Source organism: Vigna unguiculata, chromosome 11 (genome assembly GCF_004118075.2).
Source record: "Vigna unguiculata cultivar IT97K-499-35 chromosome 11, ASM411807v1, whole genome shotgun sequence".
NCBI lineage: Eukaryota > Viridiplantae > Streptophyta > Magnoliopsida > Fabales > Fabaceae > Vigna > Vigna unguiculata.
The window spans coordinates 38,744,433-38,764,796 of NC_040289.1; the positions used below are offsets into that span (position 1 = coordinate 38,744,433).

Below are 20,364 nucleotides of genomic sequence, written 5' to 3' on the forward strand. Positions count from 1 at the left end.
AAAATATTTATGCCACGTGTCAATCTAATATGGTGACACGTGTCAAATTATTGTATGAATATCAATTTGGTCCTCATATTTGTTAATTTGAGTTGATTTCAGTCCCAAATTTTTTTTAAATAATTTTAATTTCATTTGCTCCAAATTTAGAACAAATTTAATTTTTTTATAAATGTAATGATGATACTTTTATTACAAGTGATATTTCTATTACATATTTTTAACAACATTTAATTTATTTAAATTTATATTTTACATTAAACTTTATTTAAATTTTATTTTAAAATTATAAATATATAGATTAATAAATTTATATTCGAAATATTTGTATAATATTCAATATCAACAATATTTTAGAGTTGGCTTAAAAATAACAATTTTATAAATTCAAATGTAAAATTTTAAAATAATTTTATAAAAAATTAAAATAAATATATTTAAAATTTTAATTTTAAATATAATTAATATTATTAAAATATTTAATAAAAATATCAATTTTAATAAAAATAATCATAACATTATATAAAAGTAAAATTTGGTCTAAATTTGGAGTACTTGAAATTGAATTTTTTTTAAAAAAAATTGGGACTCAAATCAAATCAATTTAACAAATATGAGGACCAAATTGAGATTCATACATTAATTTGACACGTGTCACCATATTAGATTGACACATGGCACACTACAGAAGTGACACGTGGCATAAATTTTAAAAAAAAAATTTAAAAAAACGAGGAGCTGACACGTGGCACCTACTTAACGTGTTAGTTATCTACTAACGGAAAAGACCTAATTGATACTAATTTACAAAAATGAGGACCTAATTGAGACTCATAAAAATACGATGACCAAATTGAGATTCTGCAACAAAAACGAGGACCAACGGAGTATTTTAACCTTTATCAAAACTGGTAAAATGTAACATCAATCGAGAACAAAAAACAAAAGTAGAAGGTTCCATTTGAATAAAAAAATTAAGGAGGTTGAATAGAAAGGAAGAAGATGGAAGCAGTTGAGGCCTGAGAATAATGGTGTAGCATCAGATATGAGAGAGGTGTTGTGGTATACTCAACTGCATCTTTGTAACGATGCAAGAGGATTATTTGGTCCAAGAATATGATGCTGTAAGCCTTATTCTTTATGCAATAACGCCAACCATAACCATCATCAAATCCTGTCATTTTAGGACATTTCATGTAGCTTTTTACGTGCTTGACATGGCATCACTAATGTCTAATTTCGAATTTCATTAATGATGTTTTTGCTCTTAAGGATGCTCGTACTGCATGTTGCATTTATTAAAAATCAGACACTGTCTATCAGAATATTAATCGCATATATTCTGCAATAATTGCTACCTTTACTACTTCTATATAATTCAGAAAACCTAACCAGTGATCTGGGACCGCAGGAAGTAGACGACAATTTAGTATTGGTATATTTTCAATGGCATTTATTCATAGAGAGCAAAGCTCCAATCACAAAGGTAAAGCCTTTGAGAACAATTCTCATATGTATACAAGTTGTTCAATATTAATGCTCAAGCTTCACGGTCATATCTATATATTAATGAATAGTAATACTAAAAAGAGAAGGTTTTTGAAGAGCAAAAAGATAATTCCAAAACGTATGAAAGCAGAGAGCTTTAGCCCATGGCATACTTCTGGGTCCAGCTTCTAGCAGTGGACTCATACTTCACTTTGTCGGTCTTGCACATGTGAGCAATTTCAGGCATCAAAGGGTCATCAGGGTTTGGATCTGTTAGCAGAGAACAGATAGAGAGCAGCACCTGCATCATGATTTTTGAAACCAGTTAGCATTTATAACAAATAGAAACAAAAAAGTAATGACATCAATGAGAAAAGGTCCCCCAACACGACCTTTGATATGGTGAGAGCAGGACTCCATTGTTCTTTGAGTATGTCCAGGCAAATATTGCCATTGCTGTTAATGTTGGGATGGAACACCTTGGTCCTGAATGCAACCTGTAAATAGTTTTTGATACTAGCCATCATTTAGATCCAGTGCTTCACAATAAATACCAGTTACTAGAATTCTAAACTGAAGACAGATGTAGTTTCTTTAGCTGATGACTTTGCTACTATACATATATGGCTGCTTAAATGTGTGTATTGCTCTAGAAAAACAGATGTTCCACCTTCAAATATGGCAAAGGAAGAGACTCTTTGCTTATCCATAGTGATTTGTAAATGAAAGTTTAGCTGAAATAAAGAGAATTGTTGTCAGAAACAGGAGTAACAGTTTTTGGTGTATACCTTGGGAGGTTTGAAGGGATAATCAGGAGGGAAATGGATGATGACAAGGAAAACGCCACCAGCATAAGGACTGTCATTTGGACCAATGATGGTTGCTTGCCAATTGAACATGTCCTCACCCACAGGCCCTGAAATCCAGCATAACAAGCATGTCACACTAACTACACTGCAGTGTGGTTGCAGCTAATAACGCAATTCAACTTTTATCAACCTCTTTACCTGCACTGCATGAAGTTGGTGGATCTCTCTGTAAGTCCTTGAGCTCCTTCAGTATTCTCTTGGATGCCATTCAACGTGATTTTAGGATCGTAGAAGAGGAAGTAAAGAGGATAGGGATGCCAAATGGGTTATGAACACTACAAGGAACAAAGCAGGTTGCAGGCTATTTAATGGCTAGAGAAGTGAGATCGATTGAACAGAATCAAGAGTTCCATTCACCAACGGAAGTGGGCACAGTATATATTCCTCACGAAAAAAAGATAAGATTCTAATGATCATTCAACTTTTTGATATGAGAGAAATGAATGAACGAAAGCTGTTTGCCACATTACATAGAATTTTGCAACCTCCTGCTGTCAATCTAATCATCGTTGGAAGAAGGGTTCACACCATAAGATTCTTCATTAAGATATTATATCAAAGCTAATTGTTGAATCTACAAGACATAATTATAGTTTAGTTCACTATTTGTAAATCAAGAAAATATCGACAACTCCATTGACCATTAAAGACTATATTTTATCTTCCTTTTTTTAGCTTCTGATGCTACTTCCCCCTGTAAATGCATCGATGCCAAAACAAATAGTTATTGGACAACCCACGTCCAAAAAGAAGAAATTAGATCCACACTTCGCTAGTCGATTCCCACAGTCCACACGTTGAGGATCTGATAAAGTTGGTGAGAAGTCAAGGATGAATTTGGTCTTGTTTTGTGAATCCTTCAAAATAACGTATATTCCAGTGCAACGGTGCAAGCACAAAGTTGTTGACAGCTCCAATAATATTCTTTTCATTGCTTATCAGTTAAGATTGCATTTTAAAACTCGCTTTTACCAGCCTCAGGCTACAATTATCACAACATTTTAGTTCGCTAAGTCAAATTCATAGGTACAAACAAATGGAAGAATGAAACCTTAATCAAACCAACTATATCCAAGCTGTTAAAGCAGCTAACATAATTAATTACATATACTTAGTTCATATTCAACGCCACATATGCATGCAAGCACCTTCTAGATTAGATTACAACATGAATTCCACTGCTGGAAATGTCTATCTAATAACAATCAATACAACAGGAAAACAGCCAACAGAAACGTAAGTGTTGTGCGCACGCCAAACATATTGAAATTATGACTGTACAGATCCTACAGCCAGAGACAATTAGACAAATAGCTTGATGCTTTTTAGCGAACCTTGATGTGGTTAGTTGGACGTGGTGATTCCTTCAGCTAGGTTGGAAATAGTATAAGATATAGAATGGCAAAGACTAAAGTCATGTCACCCTCCGCAAACTACTATATTAAGATTTGAGGATCACAAAATGGAACAGGCCTTTTGCCCCTTTCTCTTCTTTTTCTTCTGCTTTGGGGGCTGGAGAACTACCTTGATGGCCGCATCAAAAACAGCCTTCACATTCTGTATTCAAAGGCTAACATTAATAAGGTTGTGATTTCCTTTAACCTTCCGAACTTTAAAGGTTCAGAGAACATATATGCAAACCTGTTGTGTTTTTGAACTACATTCAATATAAACTGGAGCACCAATGAGCTTTCTCAGTTCCTCACCCTTCAGAAAATAAAGTAAATCAGACCACTAATCTACCAAGTTCATGCCCGTATTGTGGACAACAAATAAAGGCTAAAAGAAAAAAAAAACAGCAAAAGAGAATGCATAAACAATTAATTGAAGGAAGTAGTGGCAAATAACTAGCACCTGTGCAGTGGTGATAGGCACTGCGCTAGGGTGATCTTGGAAGAACTGTTTATCATCCCGAAGATCTACAAGACATAGATTTGGTTGTCATGAAATTGAGATTCTGATAAGTCATGAAGTTACTTGTGCACTAAATATGCACACTTTTTCATCATACATCGAAACTCCAAACTTCTCAAGCTTTTATGAACAACCACTCATACAGTGTTTAGAACAACCACTACACTTGCCTTTTAGTTATAAACGAACCAATTATTTGTCAAAGTCACAACTATCAGCAGAGGTAAGTTTGTAATACAGGAAGGAACTTCATTATTTCAACTAAACAACAACCAATCAAGTAACGGCGATAGCTTCAGATGACAGAATTTAGGTGTAGACATATAATTAGAGGTTGGGTTAATTGAATAAGTAACTTCTTCACTATAAAACCGTGACGGGTACACAATCTGAGTATAACAAGGCAAGTCATCATTAAATGAAGAAACTTCACAATATCATGGAACTACAGTTATGCTGATTGTTATCGAACAAAATTAGAGAAAGTAATGAAGGGACAAGAATCTAACCAAGTTTTGTTCCAACAAGAATAATTGGAACACCAGGAGCATAATGCCTCAACTCAGGAATCCACTGGAAAAGAACGGGGCAATATTAGTCCAGAAAAAGAGAGGGAAAAAAGCAATAAGAAAAAAGAAAAATATCAAGCTTACCTTTTTGGCAACATTTTCATAGCTTGCCCTGCTAATGAGAGAGAAAGCAAGCAGGAAAACATCTGCTCCACGATAGCTTAAGGGTCTTAATCTATTGTAATCTTCTTGGCCTGTTCCATGAGTTTAAAACATCATAACCATGACAAGACACTCCTAAAATACTAAGTATGAAAAATGACACGGAAACTATACTTACCAGCAGTATCCCACAACCCAAGATTCACAGTGCTTCCATCCACCACTACATTTGCACTGAAATTGTCAAACACAGTCGGCACATAGTCCTGTTGCAATGAATCACAAAGAAACACAAGATGTCACAAATACTACATCCCAAAGTCATCCCCATGATTAGGTCAACTGTAAGTCAAACAGCATAAAGAAAATCGTTTTCAAGGTCATTTCATTACACCAATCCCAAAACCAAAGATCTAAGTCCCGAGATAAGCAAAGCATCTGAAAGATACATTGTACCTCCGTGGAGTCATATAAAGCTAAAAGACAGCATCTATTGAAATCAACATCCAAGATTTAACCAAAGATTTCATTTTCCCTCATTTCACCCAAATTACACAAACAGGCCTATTTCAGAGGCCCTCTCTAAGAAGGGTATATGAAATTGACGACACAAAAGGGGGAAAAAGTCCATGTTTGGTTTGTTTAAAAGAAGAAGCCTTCGCATCAGCAACTCTAAATGAAAGGTAAGGACAACATAACCAAGAAAACCCTAGAAACGAAAACACACACAAAAAAAAGAATGAATTTTTGAAGAACACGAGCAACCCCATTTCTTACAAAGTAAGAACAAACAGGTCAGAAGTATCCTCAACCCATATTTTCTCATTGTCTGAAAACCCAGTAAGTAAAAACCTAAACAGCTAATAAAATGTGAAGCTTTCTTTGGGGGTGAGAGAAGTACAAACAGAAATGGCAGTCACTGACCGTAGGGAAAGTGTTGCTGGTGTAGGAGATAAGCATGCAAGTCTTGCCGACGGCACCGTCACCAACGGTGACACACTTGATGAACCTGGAGGCACTCATTGCTGTGTTTGTTGCAGGGAGGATAGAGGCTAATGGTTCATGTGGCAATGGTGAGTAAGATTGAGCATGTTCAAGAAGAGGAGAAAGAAGAAGAAAAAGAAGAAAGAGAAGGGAGAGAGAAGGAAGAAGAAAAGGGTGTTAGAGAAAGGAGAAAAGAATTGAATTTGGTCTAGTGCTGGAGCTGGGCCTGCATGTTGTAGTTGCCAGCTATTGTTTTTGTTATGCCACAAATTCATCATCTTTCATCTCTCACATTACCAAATTTTAATATGCCCCCACCAACTCCCCCTTACCTTCACCTCCAAATAAAGAAATCCAAATAAAATCAATAACTTTTTATAAGATATTTTATGCTTTGTATAAAATCTTAATCTTAATTATTTCCTTAAATTCTCATTAATTATTATAAACATGGGTGTTTTGTGTTAATAAATGATAACAAAGTACTCTTTTTTAAAAGCAATTAAGAATGAAAATAAATTTAACATAATCTGAATCAATTAATTAATTAATTTTACTGATTTACAATACAAGACTCAGATAGAAATATCTCACCTTAAGAATAACTATTTTAAATAAAAATAAGCGTGAGGATGAATAGTATTTGGCAAATATTTATTTACCTATGTTTCTTAGTATACCGGTTAAGCAAGGTTTATAAAATATTTTTCTATAGACATTAGATAGAATGTAAGAGAAACTCATGAAAATTTTATTAATACATTTTTCATTATTATTATTTTAAATTTATTAAAGTTAAAAAATGAAGAGAAATATTAAAAAGAGTTGTGGGAATGATTTTTAAGTTGAACAAATAAACAACTCGCACCAACTTTTCAACCGATCCTACTTCACACCTATTTGTGGGATTCATGTATAAAGCTTTAATTTTTTTTTTTTAATTTCACACAAACATTCAAATTATGAAACGAATTTCAATCGTAATATAGCCTCTATTTGTGGCTTCTTCACATAAACAAACAAACCAATGATTTTACCCTTTTTTTTTCCTATTTATATAAAGTCATTTTGTGAATTTATTACAGTTATGAATATCTTTTTCTGAAAATTTAATCTTGGCTGGGTAAAATGATTTATCAAGTGAAAAAGTAATATTGGTAGGTCCAAATCATAATTAATAGAAAAATAATAATGTTGTGATTCAGTTTTATATTGGATCATTTTAGATTAATTTAAAAGTAAAAACAAGATATATTTTAGTAAAATAATATTGTTTTATTCTTAAAATTATAATTGTTATTTTTTAAAAGCATACAAGATCACAAACCCATGTAACCTAATATTATAGATTAAATGAGTTTAAGCAATATTAGTCTACTGTAAGTAACTATTTTATTAATTGGTTCAACTCATCATTTTATAAATTACACCTACTTATCCGATACTGATATATTCGTCACGTTTATTCAATTTTTACATTTATTTTTTAATATGTAACAAATTAGGGAAGAATTCTTAGAAGATGATATCGTTTTATCACAAACTTCTACAAAATAATATCGTTTTGTTACATAATATAAAGGTACAAATTAAAAACCATAATAGTAAAATAGGTGAAAAAAGAGGAGTAAAGTTTGTTATATTAAATTTATAAAGCATTGATAATTGACTAATAAAATATATAATTAAGTGTCAGGAATTTAAGTCTAATCGTCTCACATTTGATAGAAATGAGAAAGTAGAACATCATATAAATACAAAGATTCATAAATTTATTATCTTAATGATGTGTTTGAACTAGACAATTTAAGAAGGTAATTAAAATTTATTTTGAAAATTTGAAATACTTTAAAAAAATGACATGCGTAAATCAAATTAGGTTGAATCAGTTCAAATTGGTTAATGTCGAATTAATTAAAATTATGCTAGGTGAAATCGATCTAAACAAAGTTCAATTATTTCTTTTATTCTGATAAATTAATTTTTTGAATATAAACAAGGAAAAATTTTATTATCAAAATAAAACTTTAATTTTAGTTAAAAAAAAGACCTCAAACAACATTTAGGTAGACTATTTTGTGTATAAACATGAGAGAAAATGAAGTTTTTTTTTTCAAAAGAACCGTGATAAGACGACCCCCCCACTCTTGGCTGCAAGTGTGATGTGCCTTTAGTGTCAGCCATGTTTCATTATTCATAGAGCTTGCTGCATAATGAAAATTAATTTTTTGTGTGGAACCTCTTTTAGATGTAGTTGTTTTAATATACACAGGTAGACTATGTAAATTAAACATTAGGTTAGTTTTTAAAAAAAAAAATACTGATTGATGATGCACTTGTTAAGAATCTCTCGTTAGAAGAGAGAAAAGAAATATTGCTGCTATATGAAAGAAGTTAATACCTAGGAATAGCATGTGAAATATTTGTGAAATGTTCGTCGTTTTCTGTGAATAAAGAAAACGTTTATTTATGAATTCTGATTAACCGTCCCACACTATCTCTTTCTGATTAACCTTTCTTGCATGCATTATCATATTTACAAACTTGGGAGTATTATAATGCCCTAAACAGTTTAGTTCAGTATTTTGCATGAGTAATTTATTCCATGTTAAAAAGAATCACGGTCTGTCATAAAAGACTTCAGCAAATGTCTCATAATTCTGACAAACAGAAAAACAAACAAACCATGTCTTGTTTTTTAATCCATGCAACTTAGTGTTTGTCCCGCACTCCAGTGAAGATTATACGTTGATTAAAGTGAAGATTATACGTTGATTAAAGATAAAATGAGTTTACAATATATAAATAGATAGAAACTATATTTTATAAGTCGATTTTGTGATATTGAATTGGTGTTAGGATCGAACGTTTATCATTAAGCCAAAAGTTATAGTTTTTGACCAAGTGATAAGTGCTTGATCCAACAATTGGTATCAGAGCATGGTTTGGCTCAGACGTGCATGTTCCTGTATCAAAAGTCTTTCAGGCAAGGGTTCCAAGTAAGCGTGTCTGGTTAAAGATGAACGCCCGTACAAAAAGGGGTACTCGTGTGCTTCTGTTGGAGGGAGAGGGTACCAATGTGGTTGAAGAGACTCACCTTTAAGAAAAAGATTGTTAGGAATCCAAGTGTGAGTCTAAGTCTCACATTGACTAAAAATGAGAAAGTAGAGTACTATATAAGAAAAAAGACCTTGTTTTGAATTGAGAGTGGTGTCAATATCTTATATCTTATGTGGTTGAACTCAGATCTTATTGTGTTGTATGTCTCTAGTGAAACCTCTTCTATACACCTAACATTAAGTTTAAAAATTTATTTCTTAACATATAGAGTTATGACTTAGATAATAAAATTGTATTCTTTTTTATAAAGCATATCATTAATTATCTATTTAGAGATCCATATTATTAAAAATAAGACGAGTTTATATTACTCCTCACTCGCATATCATGTGAATATGAATAAAATGCAAGGTCAAATCAACGCAGGTTGCCGTCCACTACATGGAACGAACAACATAGCAACTGCTACCATTAACAATAATTTTCTTGTGAGATATTCGATTATAATAACAAGGGTAAGTTATAAATTAACCAGCAAACAAAGCTACTACAACTTTTCTTTTCTAGAGTTAGGAATGTAATCAAACTGCTAATCTCATACACTAAACCTAAAAATAAACTATGTATGAATTATGACACACAAAAATCTGCAGCACAGAAAACTTTACACCGTGAGAGAGAAAGATGAGAGGGATGGGTAATGCATACTCCATTAAACCCACGTGGAAGACAGTGACAAGTGTGAGAATGATGTGAAAGAAAGGCCTGAATGGACCATGGTTTTAATTTTCCTTCATTAGGAAGCGATAATTCATGGTTGGCTATGGAAAGGTTTTGTTTAATTATCTGTAAATTAAGCAGAAATATGTTACTATTGATAGTGAATGACGAAGACGATGTTAGGAACAAAACAATACAGAAAAAAATAAAAAAGAAAAATAAATGAAATAAAAATTTAACGTGGTTCGGTGTATATAATGTGTATGTTTACGTGTGATCATAGATGTAAGTATACACATTGTATATAAATATAAAAACATTTTCTAGTATAATCATGAAGGTAAACATATATATTGTACACCAAATCACTTTAAATTCTTGTGTCGATTTATTTTTCTATTTTTTTTCTTTTCTTTATTGTCTTGACGATAGATAAATATTATGATGTTCCATCACAGTCGTACAATACAAACATGCTTAAATTTGAATTTGATAAAATTGATGAATGGTTGTTGAGTGTGGATAGTGGTACCAGCCACCTAATGAGATTAGTTGGATGATCACAAATCAAGAACTGTGACGTTTCAGGTTCATCTGCCACTGATTAAGCAAATGGACTGTTATCAATTATTCGTGACAGTTCAAAGATTAAGCTTGAATAATGAATTGCATGAATGAAGTCAAAGGATTATATATATTTGTTTGTGTGTGTAACACACGCCACGTATCTCTTGGAATATTGATGTTGAATTTGGCTATAAATAGTAGTTTTATGAGTATCTAATCTACACCTAAACCTATGTCAATCAACCTTCCACCACCTGATTTTAAGCAACCACCACGTTGTATGGGTCATATTCAATTTTTTGGTTCGTATTCCAAAGTCCGCTTATTTCTTCAAATAATTGTATCTTTTTTTTTTTTAACTTGTTGCTTCGTTAGGAAACCTATGAACGTGTGCTGACAAAAAACACTTTGACACTGTTAGAGCAAGGCCAATGCTACCTGCACCTCCCGTGTTTTCTTTCTGCACTCCCATAGTCTTTGAAATACATGTTATACCCTTCTGGAAATTAATTAAGATGGAGTGAGTTTGGTTTGGTGTGAAAGTTGTGGTGTGTGTTTTGGTGGTGGTGAGTGGTGGTCTTCGGTTGCAGTTGGTGGTGGTTTGTAGTTGGCTTTGATGTTTTGTGGTGGTGGGAGGTGGTTCTGGATATATTTCTTGTGGTTGAGTTATTTTTCATTTTTCAATTTAAATTCTGGATTATATGATTTGTAAATTTTTTGGATTAGTCATTTAATTAGTTATTTAAAGATTAATTTAGAGTCCAATTTATTTAGTAGCTAAAATTTTAATAGCTGATTTATAATAAAAACTATTTTAGTTACCAATTTAGAGACCAATTATTTATAATAAAAACTATTTTTTTAGTTACCAATAATTTTTAATTTATAAATTGATATTTAAATTGATTACTATAGTAACTAATTATTTTTTGTCACTAAAATAAGACATTATTTAGAAAGTTTCTTGTAGTGAGTTAAGTCTAATTTACTCATGGGATACTATTCACAATTCAACCTTGCTCCCAAACTTGATGCTCTTAGAAGATTCTTTCACGTACTTTTATAATTAGAATATGCCTCGTAAATTTACACCCAACAAATATTAGAAATTTTTTTTCCAATTAAACTTTTTTAAGTAAAAGGATACACTAGGATAGAAAGGTTTTTTAATTCTAGAACCGATATAAATACTATAGCAAGTGCATTGTGAGGGAGAAGACGAGAGTCACAAACGAGAGGGAAAACAATGTGATGGAGGAGAATAATGCGAGTAGAGCAACGAAGTGCAGCGCAAGGGGGATAAGGGGGAAGATTAAAACTAAAGATTCTATGTCGGTTATAATGAAAACTAATATACATGTCCACTTTTATGTCAGTTCTAGGTATATTTGACATAATAAATCTTTTTCTTTTTTACAAAATATACATTGTGTCCACTTCCTATATCGGTTTTAGTGATAACCGACATAGAAAGTCCTCCACTTTATTACGAAAATGTCACCGCACCCACTTTTATGGCGGTTCTAGTAATAACAAATATAAAAAGTCTTATCATATTTACAATTTTTTCAACGCGACACTTATTATATAGAATGGATTATAATCGACATAATAAATCGTCATAAAAAACTATTTTTGCACTAGTGATAATTTTTATTGAAATGATTGTATGATGTAATGATGCAAATCCTTTCAAATCATGTAATAATTATAAGGTTGACTTGGTGCTAAAAGTTGGAAGGGAGAAGGTGAGAAAGGTTGTGGGTTCAACTCTCCCACTAACAAAATATTAATATTTGTCAAAAGAAATTTTGAGATTATAATATATATGATGATACATTTTGTTTATTCATAGTAGTATATTAAGTGAACATCTTATTATTAATAGGAAATATAGATACTTTAGTATATTTTAAGTATTTGTAACAAGTTAAATGGTAGGTGCATTCTTAAAGTATAGGAACAAAATTTATATAAACTTTGAAAGATAAACAAATTCTAATTTCACGTATAAATACAATAATTAAAAATATATTTATCCCTAAATATAAATATGACAACCATCCAAAATCTATTTCCAAACAAACTTTAAATGTCTTCTGAGCATAAGTCATTACATATATTCGTAAAATCCACAACATATTTTATGTTAAAATATTGTCTTTTAAAATCTCAATCCAGTACAATCTCCTTTAAAAATAATTTTAAATTAATAATAACTTATTTCTACGGTAAAGAATTGCTAATTCAATCTTAATTATTTAATAAATATATACAAGTTAAATTACTCCATATAAGTTTTGGAATTACTAAACAATTTCAAATTAGATATATGAATAACTTACATAACAACAATTATAACATTTGGTGAGAGAAAATAATTACAAGAATTTTGCATTGTATCTGCCACGTGTGTAGAAGTGGTGTAGATGAACTCGAAGTGTACGCCAAACATTTTCTAAAAATGAAAGTAGAGTGTGCAACGGACCCTGAACACCCCTGAACACCGCAAAGAATTCAAAGGGGAAGATGAACACATGGTATATATTTACGTTCCAAAAATAACAGACAGAAGAAAAATACTATGTAGCTAGCAGCGAAAGAAGGAGACAAAGCTTAACCATGACCAATGATTCCTAACGGAAACTTGACGAAGTTTTCCTCCAACACCTTATATACACATAATGTTCTGTTGTTTCCAACATCAGTGTCAGTGATGGAATATTAGAAACAGTTTCAGAACAACAACAACACCATCTGATTAATCAATTTCTAGTTCACTTTGCCCTCACACAATCTCAGCATGTCAACAATGAAACTTGCTTTGATTACCTTGCTTTTCATCGCTGTTTCACCGACCTTTGCGTCCGGTGCTGAAGAAGAGAAGAAAGACCCAAAAGGCGTCGATAGGGGACCCAAGGAAATCACATACGATAGCAGGTCGCTCATCATCAATGGAAAACGAGAGCTTCTCTTCTCCGGTTCCGTCCATTACCCTCGAAGCCCCCCTGAGGTACCTTCTCCGGTTGTGTACTCGATGCATGGTATATGATCTCAGTGAATCTCAATGTAACATGCAGTTGTAATATAAAATATTCAACTCCATGCTACGTGGGAACGTGAGGATTCTAAACCATGGAACAATTAATTTCTCGGTACAGATGAACTGATTAATGGTTTTCTTGGGTGGGTTTTCAGATGTGGCCACACATTATTGACAAGGCAAGACGTGGAGGTATAAACGTGATTCAGACATACATCTTCTGGAACATTCACGAGCCTGTGAAAGGCAAGGTAAAATTATTTCTGGAACTAGATCGAACTACTATATGCATGCACGAATTAATCGTTAATGAATTAATACTTCAGCTTGTTTAACCGGTGTTTTGTTCTCTGATATTGCAGTTCAAAGTGGATCCCGAGTATGATTTCGTGAAGTTCATTCAGCTATGTCAAGACAAAGGAATGTATGTTACCCTCAGGATTGGACCTTTCATCCAAGCTGAATGGAATCACGGGTATGCCATTTATTCAATTTAAAATTCTGAGATAAAATACATGTTCTGAGCTACAAACAATACCTGTTCGCTCTGATATGATGATGATAATTAATTTGCTTCGATGTTGATGAATCAGAGGACTTCCGTATTGGCTAAGAGAGGTTCCTGGTATCATTTTCCGTTCAAACAATGATGGCTTTAAGGTATGAATCAACCTTACGTGAGGTTCGAGGTAATATAATTGAAGATTACTAAAATGACTTCTAATTTGCAGACATTAATGCAAAACTATGTAAATACTGTCATCAAAATGTGTACAGACGCGAAGCTCTTCGGTCCCCAAGGAGGTCCCATCATCTTGGCACAGGTTCTGAATATTATCAACATAAAAAATCTCATAACGCTAATTTATTTCAGCTGGGTTCACAAGAAATAGTATAAGCAAAGTAGTGTTCACAGAATTTTATTTATAATACAGATCGAGAATGAGTACAACCATATCCAACGTGCTTATAAAGAGGACGGAGATAAGTACGTCCAATGGGCTGCAAACTTGGCAGTTTCAACAAATGTTGGAGTTCCATGGATCATGTGCAAGCAAACTGATGCTCCTGATCCAGTGGTAAGTTCATGGTTCTAAATTATTTATCGATACAAATCTCATCTTACAAGTCAATTTGATAGGATTGATTTAGACTTAAATACTTCGATTTTCAGATTAATGCATGCAACGGAAGGCACTGTGGTGATACCTTTACAGGCCCCAACAAACCCTACAAGCCTTTCCTGTGGACTGAAAACTGGACTGCTCAGTAAGTATATTCATTGCTGATCAACTTTGTAAGACAAGCATTTTTTTTATGATGTTTCATGAACATCAATTAACCCATTTGCAACTACAGGTATAGGGTGTTTGGAGATCCACCATCACAAAGATCAGCAGAAGACATTGCCTTCTCAGTTGCCCGTTTCTTCTCTAAGAATGGGTCTTTGGTGAACTACTATATGGTATTATAAAAAGCAAACTTGTTTTATGAAATGAAGTTATGGATAGAGAGTTTCTCTTCTCATCTCACTAAACTCAATCTGAAACTTGTGTGTAGTACTATGGTGGAACAAATTTTGGAAGAACAAGCTCTGGCTTCAGTACAACCCGATATTACGATGAAGCCCCTCTTGACGAGTTCGGTTTGCAGAGGGAACCAAAATGGACTCACCTGAGAGACGTGCACAAGGCATTGTCCCTATGCAGGCAGGCCCTGTTCGGTGCTGAATCGGTGATCACAAAAATTAACCAGCATCATGAGGTCACCATCTCATCTCACCACACTTCACATTGCAAGTTTTTTGAATTACAACCATAACGCTGCAAGTTTAAATTATGCAGACTATCGTTTTCGAGAAGAAGGATAGTCACTTGTGCACTGCTTTCATCACCAACAACCACACCAAAAATGCAGCCACCATAAGGTTCAGAGACACAGATTATTTTCTGCCACCACGTTCCATTAGTATCCTCCCCGATTGCAAGACCGTGGTCTTCAACACCCAAAATGTAGCTTCTTTTACCCTTGCTTTTTACAAGGCTTTCAAATTTTTGCTTTGCTCCTTCATTAGTCCCTGTATCTTAATTCACATTGCCTCCTCAATCAGATTGCTTCACAACATAATTCAAGGAACTTCAAGAAGGCAAAAGATTCAAACAATTTCAACTGGGAGGTGTTTACTGAGAGCATTCCAGACGCCAAGGATATACCAGTTAGTTTAAATGTTCCCATTGAGCTTTATAAGTTGGTTAAAGACACCACAGACTATGCATGGTACACCACAAGGTGAGTTCCTGTCAACAACTCAGGACATGGTTCTTTCAAAATATTTCCCTTTTTATTATCCCATGCATAAGATTTCACCCTTTTATATATTTAATGCAGCGTGCAATTGGGTCCGGAAGACTTGCCAACTAAGAATGACATATCCACCGTTCTTCGTGTTTTGTGTCTTGGCCATTCACTGCATGCCTTTGTAAATGGAGAATATATTGGTAAGAATGCAGAAATTTGACTGATGATCATTTGCCATATATTGGATTTATTTGTTAAGAACAAGGCAATAAAGGAGAGAAAAATAGACACAGAGAATTTAACGTGGTTCGGCGTACAATGTTTATGCCTACGTCCACGACTACACTAGAACGTAGGCATACACATTGTAGACCGAACCACGTTAAATTTTCTGTGTCTATTTTTCTCTCCTTTATTCTTTCCTTTATTGCCTTGTTCTTAACAATTGGTATCAGAGTCGATGTTTAATACCGGCTCAGACGAGTGCAGTACCAGTATGGTCCTAGTATCGAAAGTCTTCCTGGCAAGGGTTCCAGGTAAGCGTGTCCCGTTAAGAAGAACGGCGATACAGAAAATGGCAGAAAAGGAGTACTCGTGGTTGGGCAGCTTCCGCTGGAGGGGGAGTGTACCAATGTGGTTGAAGGGACTCACCCTTGAGGGAGAGATTGTTAAGAATCCAAGTGTGAGTCTAAGTCCCACATTGACCAGAATTAAGAAAGTAGAGCACTATATAAGAATCAAGACCCATAAACCCATAATTTGGCTTCTAGATGTGGAATTTTATTAGTGATTCTTTCAGAACCATAGCTTGTCATATGAGTCTGAATTTCATATTTCCGTATGTGAAAAGAAGTAAAAATATCTTCATAAACCAGGCGCTCACTAATGAGTACAGCATCTTCAGAATTGTAACCCCCCATGGCATATAAGCTACTAATACGTTTTTTCCCAAAGCGAGTTCGCCGCCAACTGTAGCAGCACCATCCGCTAAAATTTGTCCCTTTTTGATGCATTTACCTCGGTGAACCTGGGGTTTTTGATGCATGCAAGTATTTAAGGTTTTGGGTTGAGAGTGGTATTATTCATGCTTTGCAAAGTGCTCTAAGACAAACTATGAAGGGTGTTGGTATTTGGCTAATGAATTGTCTTTGATGGTTTTAAGGATCAAATCATGGAACACATGAAGAGAAAACTTTTGTATTCCAGAAAACTGTAACCTTCAAGGTTGGAGTTAACAGCATAGCTTTCTTGGGTAACATCATTGGACTCCCCGTAAGAGGCTCAACTTTTTCCTTCTCCCCTGTTATGTTCACCACTTGCTTGTTTCAATGTCATCATATTCTTGTATCCCCTTTAATATATACAGGATAGTGGTGCATACATGGAGCACAGGTATGCAGGACCAAAGTCTATATTCATCCTTGGTCTTAACTCTGGAAAAATTGATCTGACTCGTAATGGTTGGGGCACTAAGGTATTATTATTAATTAATTTACCAATCTGGTTAAATCACAGTTGAACATGTGAGATTGTACAGCTGAATTGGTGCCGTTTTGCAGGTTGGAATCCAAGGAGAGGAGTATGCCGTTTTCACTGAAGAGGGATCAAAGAAAGTACAATGGCAACCAGTCCAGGGAACTGGAAAGCTTCTCTCGTGGTACAAGGTAATGGTTACTGGAATATTAAAATCTTGCAAGCTTTTTAAAGGGGACTCGATCTAATCAAACATGTCTGAATTTTTCTACAGACAACTTTCACAACACCAGAGGGAAAGGATCCTGTTGCCATAAGAATGACTGGTATGGGGAAGGGAATTATTTGGGTCAATGGTAAAAGCATCGGTCGTCATTGGATGAGTTTCCTCTCTCCCCTTGGAACCCCTACTCAGTCAGAGTAAGTAAATCACTGTTAAACAAATATCTGTCCAAGAAATCAAAGCCAACTCAGTTATTCAAATCTGCTACTTATGTTGCATCAGGTACCACATCCCAAGAACATACTTGAATCCAAAAGACAACCTCCTTGTGATATTTGAGGAAGAGCAAGCAAACCCAAATCAGATTGAGATTGTAACTGTTGAAAGAGATACAGTATGCAGTATCATCACAGAGAATCACCCTCCCAACGTAAATTCCTGGGCAGCTAAGGCTGGCAAGTTCCAGGCTGTTGTGGAAAAACCGTGGCCAACAGCTACAGTCACATGTCCAGTCTACAAAACCATTAAGGCTGTGGAGTTTGCAAGCTTTGGTGATCCTACAGGTTTCTGTGGAGAGTTTGTTATGGGAAAATGTGATGCCCCTGCCACCAAGCAGATTATTGAACAGGTAAACCTCTCATTTTTTTTCTCTGCAAAACACCAACTAACTCAGTTTTTATCTTTGCAAAAACAAACTCCTCAAACATGAAGCTCAACCATTTTGTTTGATTTTGTTCAGCAATGCATGGGAAAAAATACATGCTCGATTCCACTTGAGGCGCAAACCTTCACCCAGGGCAAAGATCCTTGCCCAGATCTGTCCAAGACTCTTGCAATCCAAGTGAAGTGTGCCTTCTAGAAATCTGTTTCTAGGAGAGTTAGAGCTGAGTTTACGTTAGTTATCTGATCGCTGAAGTCCAGTTCATAAACTCAGCTTTCAGTTTGTTTTCTTTTCTTTTCTTTTCTTTTCTTCTGTAGAAGGTCACAGGATACCTCAAATCAGGGTCCTGACTTCATAAACATCATTTTTGTTTGTTCTGATTACATTGAAAATGTAGAAATAAAATTAATATAAGTTCGATAAGATTAAGCTTTTATCCAGTGTTCTTACATGTTCATTCAGTACGAATATTCTATCATATCATATAAGATGTCCAAAATGATTAGTCCCAAAGAAGTAATTTATTATGCTTTTAGAAACAGTAATAATAAGGTTTAGACTTGTCAACTATCATTTCTGAGTTGATTAAAGCAACTAAAATGCAATGGTTATCTTCCATTTAAGAACTATTAACTGGCAAGTTATGACGAAATGCAGTTTATTCATTGATTAATCCTCTATCACACAAAAATTTGAACCAGAAAAGTTAATTAAATGTTTAAGTGCTGTGACCCAATTTAAACTAAACTCCTTGAAGTTAATTCAAAACGCTCACGATTTTCTAAGAATTCATCATCATTATCAAATTGTCCACGAAAATAATGTTATGTCTATCTCGTTAGAATTGGACTCCACAATTAACTCAAAACGATTAGTACAGATAACTTGTGTAAACAAACTCGATAATTATTCATTTGGGTAATCAGCTAAGACTATGTTAAAGTGGATAAAAAATAGTGGCAAAACCAATTTAAAGAAGTATTTTTGTTTTTTTACTTTTTATTCATAAGTATTTTTTAAAGTAGGCAAGGATTTATATGTAAAATTAGGGTTCATTGTTATTTATTTAAACACTTATTATGAATACTTAGATATGTCAAAATGACTTTTAACCCGTAAGTTAATTCGACTCACTTCAAGTGCGAGTCGAATTGAGTTGAGTCAATTTCAGATTTTTAAAAGGTGGGTTGATCTCAATCCGGCTCACTTAACTCACAGGTTAAACAAGTTGAAAGTGGGTTGACCCACTTAATCAACAAACATTTTTACATTTTTTTTAATTTTTTTAATAATTATTTACTACTCCTAATTATATATGTTCACAATTTCATATTTTTAAATGCTAGAATGTTTCTCAATAATATTTAAATAGTTTGAATGTTTAATTAATTTGATTGTCAAGTTATTCATGTTGATACTTTAATCTTTAACTATAATCTTTATAATAAATTACTCAAGCAACCGTTTTACAAACAAATTTTTATAAATTAGCATGACAAAAATTTGTAAATTTTATTTATATTTTGTTGAATAGCATAACAAAAAAAGTGTAACATTAGTCATGTTTTCTTGGACTATATGAACATTTTTTTTTTGGAAACAATTCATTATATATTGGTAGTAAGAATAATGAAGACATTAGTTCTTGAATTTATTGTGATTGTCATTTCATGGGATGCTTAAAATATCATTTAAATATTTAAATATTTAAAAATAAATAAATAGATAATTTTTTTATGTAGGTTAGTGAGTCGACCCGTGATAGATTGAACTAGGTTATAAAATCTTTTACTCACCATAAAATGAGTTGAATTGGGTTCACTCATTTTTAACTCGGTTCGTGAAGAACCAACCTATATGAACTGGGTTGACTCACTTTACAATGTCTATGAATACTTTTATCTTACAAACATGCAATGTAAATTTTTATGTCCTTAAGAATCGTTATTTAATCAACCAAACCTTAAATTAACCCGTAATAGAAAAAAAAAAACACATGATTTTTAAAGTTTAATAGTCAAACTAACTTTTTAATTAGTTTATCATGTTTAATGAAAAAAAATATATAACGCAACAATCATGACAATCATGATCCTTAAAAGTTAGAGGTTGTGCTATTATAATCTCTCAAGGTTTCAAAATTCACTGACATTTTTTCTAAATCATATGTTTGTAAATAATCTTAACCCTTGAACACTTATTTTAGGAAAAAAAATATGATTTTGATCCTTGAAATTTTATCTAAATTTTAAAATGATCTTTGATCGAAACTTGATTAGTGTTTGCCCTTTGCACTTTCAAAATTTTTATTTTTAATTCCTATTTCTAAACGGTGTTAAAAATAATAAATAAATGACATGTCACATATATTTATTCTTTTTTATAAAATAAAA

The 20,364-nt window shown here is 33.3% G+C and overlaps 3 protein-coding genes across 3 annotated transcripts; 1 reads left to right on the forward strand and 2 right to left on the reverse strand.

Moving 5' to 3' along the window:
- Positions 1 to 1,432: 1,432 nt before the first annotated feature.
- LOC114169544 (ubiquitin-conjugating enzyme E2 28-like) lies at positions 1,433 to 2,743 on the reverse strand. Its single transcript, XM_028054749.1, has 4 exons — positions 2,496 to 2,743; positions 2,277 to 2,404; positions 1,881 to 1,985; positions 1,433 to 1,789 (listed from the first exon to the last, which is right to left on the reverse strand). Exons 1-4 carry the CDS (start codon positions 2,563 to 2,565, stop codon positions 1,646 to 1,648), a joined length of 447 nt encoding a protein of 148 aa, XP_027910550.1. The 5' UTR covers positions 2,566 to 2,743; the 3' UTR covers positions 1,433 to 1,645.
- Positions 2,744 to 3,394: 651 nt separating this feature from the next.
- Positions 3,395 to 6,204, reverse strand: LOC114169543 (rac-like GTP-binding protein RAC1). The gene is made up of 7 exons (XM_028054747.1): positions 5,867 to 6,204; positions 5,121 to 5,208; positions 4,925 to 5,034; positions 4,781 to 4,844; positions 4,212 to 4,276; positions 3,999 to 4,064; positions 3,395 to 3,914 (listed from the first exon to the last, which is right to left on the reverse strand). The coding sequence occupies exons 1-7, from the start codon at positions 5,963 to 5,965 to the stop codon at positions 3,813 to 3,815; spliced, it is 594 nt and encodes a 197-aa protein (XP_027910548.1). The 5' UTR covers positions 5,966 to 6,204; the 3' UTR covers positions 3,395 to 3,812.
- Positions 6,205 to 12,763: 6,559 nt separating this feature from the next.
- Positions 12,764 to 18,387, forward strand: LOC114169107 (beta-galactosidase 13-like). The gene is made up of 18 exons (XM_028054129.1): positions 12,764 to 13,286; positions 13,472 to 13,567; positions 13,679 to 13,791; positions 13,910 to 13,976; positions 14,048 to 14,140; positions 14,252 to 14,395; positions 14,491 to 14,585; positions 14,676 to 14,781; positions 14,877 to 15,080; positions 15,161 to 15,328; positions 15,427 to 15,605; positions 15,705 to 15,814; positions 16,777 to 16,886; positions 16,981 to 17,088; positions 17,174 to 17,278; positions 17,362 to 17,507; positions 17,593 to 17,938; positions 18,050 to 18,387. Exons 1-18 carry the CDS (start codon positions 13,077 to 13,079, stop codon positions 18,167 to 18,169), a joined length of 2,520 nt encoding a protein of 839 aa, XP_027909930.1. The 5' UTR covers positions 12,764 to 13,076; the 3' UTR covers positions 18,170 to 18,387.
- The last annotated feature ends 1,977 nt before the right edge of the window (positions 18,388 to 20,364 follow it).